Source organism: Polypterus senegalus, chromosome 9 (assembly GCF_016835505.1).
Source record: "Polypterus senegalus isolate Bchr_013 chromosome 9, ASM1683550v1, whole genome shotgun sequence".
Lineage (NCBI taxonomy): Eukaryota > Metazoa > Chordata > Cladistia > Polypteriformes > Polypteridae > Polypterus > Polypterus senegalus.
The window spans coordinates 69,222,040-69,234,458 of NC_053162.1; the positions used below are offsets into that span (position 1 = coordinate 69,222,040).

Below are 12,419 nucleotides of genomic sequence, written 5' to 3' on the forward strand. Positions count from 1 at the left end.
TATACTGAGTTTCTCTCAAGTGTGATGTTAGGATTGAGATGTTAAATATTAGCTGATGAGGTGATGGAGTGGATGGAAATGAATTTCATATACACTATATATATATATATATATATATATGTGTGTGTGTGTGTGTGTGTGTGTGTGTATGTGTATATGTGTGTACTGTAATAAGTAATGTTTGTAATTTAAGGAACATTAACTTTCTACCTCTGAGTTTATTGTTTGCAAGAAACATACAGTTTGACAAATTTGTGAGTTTTAAATCAACATATGAAATTTACAGAGCCAGAGAAATCATTATTTAGTCTCTTTATATGTAGACTCAAATACTTTGAAACAAATAATATGTACTAACAAATATACAAGCATGCATGAAATAAAACAAAACTTTAATAAAAGTTATGTAAGAATAAATTCCCTTCTTAATAAATGTTATATTTATTTATTTATATATATATATATATAGTAGGAAGCAGAGAAAGCACTCTCAAATTTATCTTTTGTGATTGTGTCATTAGGCAATATAGTTAGATTCAGACATTTGTTACATTCTCGATGCTTTCCTTTTTTCTTTAAGATATGAATAACATCTAGAGAAACAATTTGCATTCTTTTTTCCCTTTTCTTTGGTTAAGAATTCACATAACCTTTAATTTCCATCAACTACATAAAATGCCTTTTTTCTCCACTACAGTAATTCTAGATGGAATGCTTTCACATCCAAGAGCACTTGGACTGCACCATCCATCAACTTGCGCATAATCAAGTTTAGGGCTATGGAAGGGTTGGAACTTTCCCAGCATCATTGGGCACAGGGCAGCAAAAACCCAGGACAGGGTGTTAATCCATCACAGGGCATTCATGCACAAATCCAAACTCATTCAAAAATGATCCACAAGTACACCCAACATTCACCTCTTTGGGTTGGGGATGATGTGCAGACTCCATAGAGATAATGTCCAGGTCGGGATTTGGACCCAGTTTATTCAAGTAGATGCTTACCATACCACCTACTTCATAATATTTACATTTAATTTGAGCAGACAGTGTATCCCATTAACATGTCTTACAAATATTTTAAGGCTAACAAAAGCTCTGTGTAAAAAGCATTAGACAATTTCAGAAGTGTAAAGTCTTTAAATATTATACTCGTATGCATCAAAAATATTTCTTACTTTGTTTCTCAGAATTTACCATAACACATTATTCACACAAAACACCCAGCTAGTTGTCTGGATTAATTTTAATGCCAGGGAACAAACTCTCCTCCTTTGTATCGGTATTAGTAGCACATTGCCTCTCATCTGACTGTGTTTTATTTTTCCTCTGTGCAGCACAAATCCAGAAAAATATGAAAAGCCCTGCAAAAATAAGCCAAATAAATTAATCAGATTCTTCCTTCACTTTATTCAGACATCACAGAACCCACTTTTAGTAAGCTGTATGCAGAATTAATTTTTTGCAGTACGTGTGTAATTTACACTTTATTTTTGCAAATGTAACAACTACTGATTTAAGGCAATTTAAATGTCTACTTAATAAGTTCAGAATCATTTTTGTGCTCATGTGAATTTATTTTCCAGTGAAACCTTTCACTCTGTATAAATAATATTGTGGTTTCATGGTGGGTTTATATCTTTTGCTTTCACCCCTAATCGTGTTAACCCTGTAAAGATGTTTGGAGCAATCACCTTGAATAATAAAGCCAGCCAAAGGCTCCTGAAATCATATAGAGAAAGAAATCACAACTTTTTTCTCCACTTCCCTGCGTTTACTCATTTATGTTGTGTTTTTTACGTATTGTTGCCCTTTGGGGCCAGCACAGTCATTGGATGTTTCCTATTTATTTTAAAGCACTGATCTCATGTACCTCATTATTAAACAAGTGCATTTCCTTGTTGTATGTCTACAGTTTGTTATAGACTACTAAGACCGAGTGGCACTTACCTTGGAATGAATTAAAAATGGTGAACAGGTAGAGCACAGGCAGAGTGTAGAGTCCATACCCCAAGTATGCTAGGCCCCAAGTGGTCCCGAGCAGGCAGGTCAGAATCAGGACAGTGCTGCAATCTTTGCAGAAGCTTCTAGTTTTTAATGGATCCTTGGCAAATCTTTGGAAATACACAATCTTTGTTGTCACTGCTATCAGTATTCCACAATTAAAAATGAATACAATTGTGAAGTAGGAGATGTTTAAGGCATAAAAATAGGTTTTATTGCTGATCCAGCAACTAGAAATTGAAAAGAAGAAAACAAAAATCAGACCATGATCTCAGCCTTTGTGTAACTTTACAATATGTCTGACAAATCCACTGGTTTAAAGAAGACCAATGGTGATTGAACAACTGGAAAAGAGCTACAACAAGCATGATTGGCTGAACATTCTGATTTGTTCAGTTTTTATTGACCTGATTTATTCAGCTGTGCTTACCTAATAGGAGCTCATCTTGGATGCATTAAACGTGGGTAAGCAATTTTTCCACTCTTTACATTAAATACAAAAAAAATAACCTCTGAAGAGCTTTATTTGATACTTCTAACTAAAACAAAAGTCAGCTCAAAAGGTTCAGCTAGTCTAAAGGTGATTACTTCAAATACAATACAAAACAACATTAAAAGGCATTTCATATGACAGAACTGTAATGGGTCGGTATGGTGCAATAGACTTCTAATAGCTGGGACCGTGCTGGTGCTTGTCTCTGGCTCATGTCCGTGTTGGGTGAGTCCCACTGATGGGGTTTGCATTACGCACATACCATCTGGTAGGAAGTGGTGTTGAGCAGATTTGAGTCTCTCTGGGAGAAATGGCTAGTTGAAAGAGGCTCACTGGACAATCAGTTATTTCCTAACCTGAATGACTTCTAAGTTTTTTTTAAAGGGATTGAATAGATGACAAACACTTGATTCCAGATGGATTTTGTATTTTTTTCTGTTTCAAATGCACTTTAATACTCTTATTTTCTGAATAGAGCCTTGTGATGATCTATGCTGTTAATGACAGGGTATAACATAAAGATAAATTCAATCAGAAGAATAACATGGAAGAAGTTCTTTTATACACTTTCAACTATGGGTTATACAATCACCAAGGAGTTACAATGGCCTCCATAATGTTTGGGACAAATACACATTTTCCCTTCATGTACCCTTCTGATCCACAGTTTAAAATTACAAACAAAAATCCAGTCTACATTTGGAAGACTCCCCTGGACAAGCTGCTCCCGAGTGTGTTTTATTTGACAGGATGTCACAATATGTTGATTCAAACGGAGTTGTTCCTGACGTTAATTTCTGTTACAAGGATAAAACTAAACTGTTCAACAAACTACTCCTTACATCATGTTGCTTTCTTCAGCAGGGCACAGACTTGGTCATGTTTTAGCCCAGTGCCTATTAATGTATTAATTACCCATTTATACACCTTTATAATGCATGAATAGTTGCAACTTTAAATTTGGGTACTGCAAAAACCTCCACAACTAATGAATAAATGGTTCATAAACCTGTGAAAACCTGTATAATGCATAAAGAGTTACTGCGAAAACATTTACAACTAATGGATAAATGGTTTATAAAAATGCACAAATGATTACAATTGAGAAATTGTTTAAAACATCTACAATTTATGAATAACTGATTTGAAAACGTGCAAAGTGTGAAAGCTGGCAAAAATTCTTACAGTGTTACAAGCAGGCCAGAACTTAACCAGTTTTACAGATTGTACACACACCTGCATGTGATCAATAAAGGATGTGCAACTAATATTTAAAGATATTTGTCCCCAATCAGCTAGACATTAGTGAATACAGTGTCAACATGAGCAATGTGTTAACAAATGGTAAAAAAATGCCTTACTAGCCTTTTGTTAAATCATATTTAAATGTTTAAAAGTAAGTTACCTAATGTATGAATTATCAATTACTAACATTTATAATTATTTGAATGAACATGAACTCATGATCTGTTAAACATTACATATTGCTTGTTAATGCTTTATTAATGAAAGTTACTATAAAGTGCTATTGACTGGTTTAATATAATTACCATTGCTGTGTCCCCAACATTATGATGCACTGAAATAGGGGGGACCATGTAGAAAAGGTGTTGTCATTTCTACACGGTGTGACCGAAATGTATGCAAATACCCTTTAAATGAAAGTCTGCAATTACATAAGAATGGTTTGATTTTGTAATTTTAAACTGTGGAGCCAAGGGGTAAATCAAGGAAACCTGTCTTTGTCCCAAACATTATGGAGGACACAATATGACTTGCAGAGAATACAAAATGTGTCATCCTAACTGAAGCCATCTTTTAAATTCACCTGCAAAGGTGAAGAGCTTGCTTCTAAAAAAAGAAAGAGAATGAATAAATTGCTTTAATTCTCTGTCTCTGCTATGTAGTTTCTCTGTTTATAATTTTATTTTTAACTCTTCATTTCAAACTAGAAGCCAACGTGTACCCAAGTGGAGTCCTGCTGTTTCTGTACAGATCAGACGATGCTGATCTCAGCACTTACATATTATTTGTGTATGATGAATTTCCAATCTTTATCGGTGTGGGTCCATAATAATCTTGACGCACAGAAGCAACTATGCCAACAATTATGGCAGGTATACCTGCAATTAGAAAATAATCATTTCAAAGAAAGAAAGAAAGGGAAGATAAACAGAAATATATAGTTTGCTAGGCTCCTTTCTATTACTGGTTTATATGATAAATCTGATGCTGTCAGAATAGACTTTCCACTGCTTTGTTCAGATGTTCTCTAAAGTAAGGAATATAACTATCTGTAGTCCCCTCTGGTGGCACCCACAGACCACAGCAGGGTTGCCTTATGGCGCTACAAATCCCATGATGCCTTGCAGTTATGGGAATGGTTCTTGAAGCCCAGCTATGCTGCTATCTAGCGGTTTTGGGAGTCATATATTTCTGACACTGAGCCTCCTTTAATTGTTCAGTCATATTGGCCTTCCAGCCAGTTAATGGGATAGTTCATGTTCCTTAACACCACCAAAATCATATGTTGTAAACTATTCCAGGAACATCCCTGTCATATACAGTACCTACAGGAAGTAGTTTAATGCAAATCGATATGATGAAGTGAGATATTTTCACAAATTTAGAAGGTCAACAGTTAAACTTTACATGTTGCTGCAGACATTTCTGCTGTGTATGTTTGCAAGAATTACTAGTGCTACTTTTGTAATGAAAATTGGTTCCTAATGTGAATTTTATTATTATGTGTTCATCCATCCATTATCCAACCCACTATACCCTAACTTACAGGGGTCTGCTGGAGTCAGTTCCAGCCAACACAGGGTGCAAGGCAGGAAACAAACCTTGGGCAGGGCACCAGCCCACCGCAGGGTGCGCACACAAACACACACATGCACACACACACACTAGGGACAATTTCAGGATCACAATGCACCTAACCTGCATGTCTTTGGACTGTGGGAGGAAATCGGAGCACCCAGAGGAAACCCACGCAGACACGGGGAGAACATGCAAACTCCACACAGGGAGGACCCAGGAAGCGAACCCGGGTCTCCTAACTGCGAGGCAGCAGCACAACCACTGCGTCATCGTGCCGTCACTTATGTGTTCAGCAGAGCACAAAACAAACCATGCTGCTGCTGAGAAAGGACATTCTTGTAGTCAAAAGCTGGATTAGTCACTTGGGCTCCCAGAGTTCTTCTTTGGGTCCACTGGCTGAGATGATGCTTTCTGCTATATGCATGGAGGTGAAGAGCCTATTTTGCATCCAATATACCCATATGAAGAGAAACCAGTTAGGTAAGCCATGGACTACTAATGTTTCATAATGCTTTACAAAATTATAAAGTGATTTCTTGAGTGACAGTAATTTTACAGAAGTTTTATTGAGATCATTAGGTTTTAACAGGAGTACAGACCATAAAAGAATAGAGATTATGTGCACTGAAAATAGATTTTTTTTATTATTTTAACTGTTGCTCCACTGGAGACATAAGTAAACAAGTAGGCATAGATTTTAAGGTTTATGCAATACTAAGTGCTGACAGGTCACATTTTCACTCACTTCACTACATCATGTACAATACTTCCTATCTGCAGCTTCCAAGAAACACACTTACCCCAGGCGAAGGCAGACAGCTTGGTGATGTATTTTTTAATGTAGGTGTTGAAGACCCTCACCATGAGGAGATACAGGTGGATGGCCTCCACAAACATCCAGCTGAAGCTGCTAAGAAGGGCATAATGCATGAGGATTGCGATGATGGTGCAGAGGGTGTTAAGGTTCAAGCTGGCCACCCACTCTGTCAGCAGGAAGGTCATATTGAGCAAGTAGAGGGCAGCACTGAGGCACACATGGATTGTGTTAGTGTGGTCCCGCCTGGACTTCCTGTGTGTAAGAACAGAGAATGACAAGAGGCAAAAACACCAGCTCAAGCAGTTCAGCTTCTTCTCACTTGCTTGCCATAATTGTACTGTATATATTGTACTCCCACTTTGAAAGGTGATATAAGAAATAGAAAGGAGCTGCTCAAAATGTTTGCATGATGATGCCTTCCTAGTAAACAGATTTCACTGTTTGTGTTAGAGTGCTTCAAAATGTGAATGGATTCAGAATAAAGCTCTCTAATTTTTTTCGCAGTTTTTTGCACTTCATGTAAACACTGATAAAATATAATAATGAAGGTTATGCTTTGTGAAAGATTCCTTATTTTTGGAATAAGATAGTTCAGTATACGGATAAGGGGAACTTCTTGAAGCGTAAAGGAGATGCTTAGCTGGAAAGATGAAGACGGCGCTCAAGTGTCCGCTGGTTAGTGAACCAGAAATATTCACATCTGAGGAATTTGTCCTGTGTTAAAGGTATAATTAGCACCTCTTACATTGTTTTAAAATTAATAATGCCCTGTGCCAAAAAATATTGTAACGCTCATCATCTGTGGTCCAATTTACATGAAAACTGGCATAGAGTAGGGGGAACAGTATGTGAGTAAAAGGATAATTTTTGGCTCCAGAATGGGGCTGCACATGGTGGCTATTAGAGCTGAGAATTATCTGAATTAGAACTGAGTGTCTAGGAAGTGAAAGACCCTGGCGGTGTTAACCCTAATAGCTGCAGGGTGCTGCTAGAAACGACATCTCCCATAAACAGCACTGGGCTTTATTACAAAATAATGGCTTGAAAAGCAATAAAATATGTTTTAGAAAAGTAATAAAGCAAATAATTTCATTAAAAGATACTCTTTAACTTATAAATATTTATCAAAACGTTACTCTCCGCCTGGACAGGTCTTCTTGACAGTTGGTGCTTAACATCTGAGTGTGCAAAACTGGGGGAAAATTGAGCATGTGATGTAAGGATAGGGTTCCACATCTCAGGTCACCTTCCTGTGTGGATTTTGTATGTTCTCCTCGTGGGTTTCCTCGCACAGTCCAAAGACATGCAGTTTAGGTGGATTGGCGATACTAAATTGGCCCTAGTGTGAGTTTGGTGTGTGTGTTCACCCTGTGATGGACTGACAGTCCAGGGTTTGTTCCTGTCTTGGGCCCTTTGCTATCTGGGATAGGCTCCATCCCCACCTCTGTTCACGACTAAGCAGGCTAGAAAATGACTGACTGACTAACTGATGCAAGGACATTCTCGGCAATGTGAAGTTTGGAAACATGTGGGGGTGCTTATTATCAAGGAAGAAAAAGAGAATAGAAACAATTAAAAGGACATCAGGTGTGGAAATGAATAAAGATTTTTGACTGGTAATTTGAAAGGATTGATGGGTTAATATGAAGAATCTGTTTTTAGTTATAAAATGTTGGTTTTGACTTTAGCTGTACCTCTAATTATGAATACTGTTTTCTCCATCAGTGCATAGTAGTTCACTTAAGCACATCTTTACTTGTTTTAGACCATGCTTTGGAAATTAGTAGCAGATTTAACTAGCATCAAAGTGTCATAACTTTTGTTCCTCAAAGTGCCTGATTTAGTGGCCTCAAAATTAAATTTTTGTGGCTAACTAGATCAGAAGCCTGTAGTGGTAGTTATTGGCATAAGGGACCTAGAAAGGTACTAATTAAACAACTAGGCCCTCTGATCATCAATGCAAATTGGAACACTGCTTATTTTTGTCTGAAATGCTTTAAATACAAATGCTTCAACCAACCACATCCTTATCATTCCCATATGCCCTTCCTGGAAGAAGCAACAAAAGGAAATAGATAAAAATGCCAAATGCAGCAAGTTGAGCAAAAGCAAAAATAAGCAACAGAGTAAGAGTTTTGTTTTTAAATAGAAGACAGATCCCTCAGCTGCCATTTGAAGTCAAAAGTAAGATTCATTTAGATGAATGGATCAATTCAAAGGTTAAGAAAGTGTGACGGGTGGCCATGGCCATTACCTGATCAGGATTGCCAGCTGAATGGAAGGACCTGGAGGAAAGGGCATCAGCAAGGCACTACCTCCCCTGGGACGTTAAATGGTAGTCCTCCTGGGCGGCTGTGACACCATGAATTTCCACAGGGCACACTGGGAGTTGGAGTGTTTGGCACAGCCCTGCAGTGTTCCGTGGGCGCCACCAGGGGGAGCTGCAAAGCCCTACATTGGGCTTTTTTCCGATTAATGAGGTACCTGGAACACTCCCAGGGCCGGCATAAACGGAGCCACCTCAGTCCTTTCAGAGAGCTAGAGTCGGGAGGAAGAGGACGAAGTGTGTGATAGGGAGGAGTGGAGGCGGAAGGACTGTGAATTGGAAGGAAAGGAAGGACTGTGAATTGTGTTGCGGTGCTGTATATACGTGCTGTGCTTTGGGGAGCAAAGAAGAAGCTTTTCCCTAGATGAAAATAAACACATGCTGTGCTGAACTCGTGTCTCTGCCTGCCTGTTTCGGATGAGTGTGGCTGTACTCACCCCTGTGGTCCACAAAAGAAACCGTCTGATTATAATAGAAGAAATGGTAACATGAAAATCCCATAATGTATCAAAGCCATCCAGAAAACCCTGCTTTCAGAATCAACTTCTAAGAAATAAGTTTATGAGAAAATGAAATGATAAAATGATTACCTGGATACAAGGTATGTTAAAACAGTGACTGCAGTGAAAGCAGCTGATAGTCCGCAGCCCACATAAGAAATAACTGTGAGGATCTGCCAGTTCTTCGCATCTACTTGTGGATCCACCTATCAATAAAAATGTACTTCAGTTGTAGATTTTCTATTGCTCACCTGGATATTTAAGAAAATGACCAGAATGAACACATACTGGTTAAAGGTACACAAACTTGAGGAGCTATGAGTATGCTGGCTACTTAAACAACTTTTTTTGATATTTATGATATAGCTCAGGGGTGGGCAGTGTCGGTCCTGGAGAGCTGCAGTGGCTGCGTTTTTGTTCCACTCTGTTTCTTAATGAGAAGACAATTATTGCTAATAAAGTACTTATTGCTTAAGTGACATTTTGATGCTTCCTGGTCTCACTTGTTAAGTTTCCCCACCCTTAATTGCTTATTTCAATCTTAAACCGCTGCATTTACTGTTTTAATGGCTCCTTATTAGCAATAAGATGTGAATGCCAAAGCAGCCAGCAGTTCTCCATCTAACTTGTTTCCAATTACATCTGTGTGTGTTCATCATGCGCTGTTTGATTTAATAAAACACTTAACAGAAAATCTGAACTACTGAAAATTATGTTTTAGGCTTCAAATGATTTGGAGGATATCTTTGGAAAGGAAAAAATCTACGATATAAGAATCAAACATTGCAGACTAACAACCTATAAAATTAAATAAGGTCTGAGACTGGCAAGAATTGGTTTCTAATTAAGCAGTTGGGTTGGGACAAAAGTCTGCAGCCACTGCAGCCCTCCAGGACCGACGTTGCCCACCCCTGGTATAGCTCATAAAATTTGTATGCCTGGGTCAGATAAGTACCGTTTTGTTAAAAACGGGTATTAATGCAATTACACGATAAGGTTTGTGGACAGGAGAGCTTTTTAAAGTGTACAGCATTTCTGCTTTTACTGTAATTTCTAAATCTGCATGTTTCAGTACAGGGTGCTTTAATTTGAAGCAAAACAAAATCTAATCTAAAAAATTTCCTTAAATCAACTTCAAGGTCTTGAACAAACTGATGCTGTTGGCCTCCATAGTGTTGTGAGTCAGAAGGCGAATGTGACTAGCACCCATGTAAGATTGTAGCGGTGCCCATGCAAACAAATACACAAAATGACAACAAAATAACATAATTTGAATAACACTAACAAGTTTAAACAAGCGAAAAATAAAAGGGAACAACAAACATAAGTAATTAACAATGTATTCCAGACAAATTCCAACCTTCTATGATGGTACGACTTTGTTTATATGAAAAAAAAGAGAAAAATTAAGTGGTTTTGAGTAAATGTTACTAGTGCAATGTGTCTGAAATTTTGTGATCCAGTAATGCTCATAACCATACCAAGGAAGGAGAGTGAGGATGTCTGCCAGTCCCAGGTATTTCCTTTTTCAAGAGCTCTGCAGAAAGTGTTCAGTGTACATTGATTGCATCAAAAGCAAACTACTGATGCTGTCTTTGTTCTGAAGAGCACTGTAGGTGTGAAGTAACCAAGTCAGTGCTCATTGCTCTATCTAAGTGTTTAAAGCTGAGCCATCTATATGTTGAGCTTTGACATGGATTGATATTTCAAAGTTTTGCACCTTGTCTTAAGAAAAGAACACATTAGTCTTTTTTGCAAAAAAGTAAGCATTTTCAAAGATGAAAAAAAATTGTAAACCGCTAAAGTGAGTGTTTGAAACAAGAATTCAGAACAGTAATGTCTGACAAACGAGCTTCCCTTGCAACGCATGAGCTGAAACCGGAAATATGGCGTTATTTCAGTGCCACTATTCTGAGCGCACGTAAAAAAATATTGCAAGTGCAAGTGTTGCATTTTGAGGAGAAATTTATTTTGAGCGTACAAAAGCTGAATTTGAGTGAACAAAATTCATTGCTGCGTGCAAAAATGTATTTCAGTGTTTGCTTATCCATATACACACACACAATAGCACCCCCTCTCGCTCAGTTTTTTCATTTGCGCTTGCTCGCAATGTGTTGCTTGCGCTCACAACATTCTCTGCTGCAAGCGCTCAACTCTCTGTACACCGTTATAAGTGTGCCACAAAACCAACCAATCACAGACTTGGTTTCAAAAATTCTGATTGGCTCTTACGGTCTCCGATCAGCTCGCTAGCTGCTGCATTCCGGAAACAGTCCGAAATGTAGCTAAATCCAGCTAAACTCAATTAAACCCCAATTTGCGGATAATATCTTTAATTATTTTATTTTAAAATATATTATTTGTTAAGACTATCGTTGGTGTAGTATAATGTAGTTGCATTATACAACCATGCCAACTGACTGTTTCCGGAATGCAGCAGCTAGCGAGCTGATTGGAGACCGTAAGAGCCAATCAGAATTTTTGAAACCAAGTCTGTGATTGGTTGGTTTTGTGGCACACTTATAACGGTGTACAGAGAGTTGAGCGCTCGCAGCAGAGAATGTTGTGAGCGCAAGCAACACATTGCAGCAAGCGCAAATGAAAAACTGAGCGAGAGGGGTGCTATTGTGTGTGTGTATATGGATAAGCGCAAACACTGAAATACATTTTTTGCACGCAGCAATGAATTTTGTTCACTCAAATTCAGCTTTTGTACGCTCAAAATAAATTTCTCTTCAAAATGCAACACTTGCACTTGCAATCTTTTTACGTCGCCAATATTTTTACGTGTGCTCAGAATAGTGGCACTGAAATAACGCCATACGGAAACAAATGCTTCTTTGAAGCATTCTATGTGGGCTTGTGTCCACATTGACCAATATCTTGACTACCTCCAGGATATTCCACCAAAAGTTAGTGGTTTGTGGTGGAGGTAGAGAGTGGAAGTTGTCTGAGATACAATTCTGACACGATTAGATATTAAAAAGCTGTCTAATGTGACCAACAATCTATAATTGTATGTTTGTTTTTTTTAAAATTGTCGTTTTTTTTTTAAATTATGTCTTAAAGATATCTCCGTTACAGGATGAAGAATGAAAATAGTCAATAAATAATGTGAACCTACCATTAACACAGCAAAAATAGTCAGGTGGTTACATGAACAAGTGACGCTGCTGTTAGATGAACTGGAGCTGTGGCAGCCTGCGTCGGACCAGGTACCTGTTAAAAGGACACAAGAACATATGAATCATTCGCCATTACTTCTGCATCTTCCATTTTTTCTTTTAATGTCTTAAAAAGATGTATAGCAATCAAATACCCACTTATTTAAATTGCTAAAATGCATGGAGTCCTGAGATGCGGACTGCCTGTTTCTTCGTACCAGTCACTGGGTAGCGTATATAAATATTAAAACATGCAAGTATTGGGTGTATTTCTAACGATCATTTAAACATG

The 12,419-nt window shown here is 37.9% G+C and overlaps 1 protein-coding gene across 3 annotated transcripts in view; it reads right to left on the reverse strand.

Annotated features, from left to right (window-relative positions):
• Nucleotides 1–628: 628 nt before the first annotated feature.
• LOC120535390 (adhesion G-protein coupled receptor G6-like) overlaps nucleotides 629–12,419 on the reverse strand; it is a 56,365-nt gene continuing 44,574 nt past the window's right edge. For all 3 annotated transcript variants that reach the window (XM_039763208.1, XM_039763206.1, XM_039763207.1), the window contains exons 9-14: nucleotides 12,088–12,182; nucleotides 9,054–9,169; nucleotides 6,121–6,389; nucleotides 4,521–4,620; nucleotides 1,951–2,234; nucleotides 629–1,364 (exon numbers count right to left, since the gene is read on the reverse strand). In XM_039763208.1, coding sequence (XP_039619142.1) covers nucleotides 1,228–1,364; nucleotides 1,951–2,234; nucleotides 4,521–4,620; nucleotides 6,121–6,389; nucleotides 9,054–9,169; nucleotides 12,088–12,182 — 1,001 coding nt within the window. In that variant the 3' untranslated portion in view covers nucleotides 629–1,227. The remainder of the gene's footprint in view (nucleotides 1,365–1,950; nucleotides 2,235–4,520; nucleotides 4,621–6,120; nucleotides 6,390–9,053; nucleotides 9,170–12,087; nucleotides 12,183–12,419) is intronic.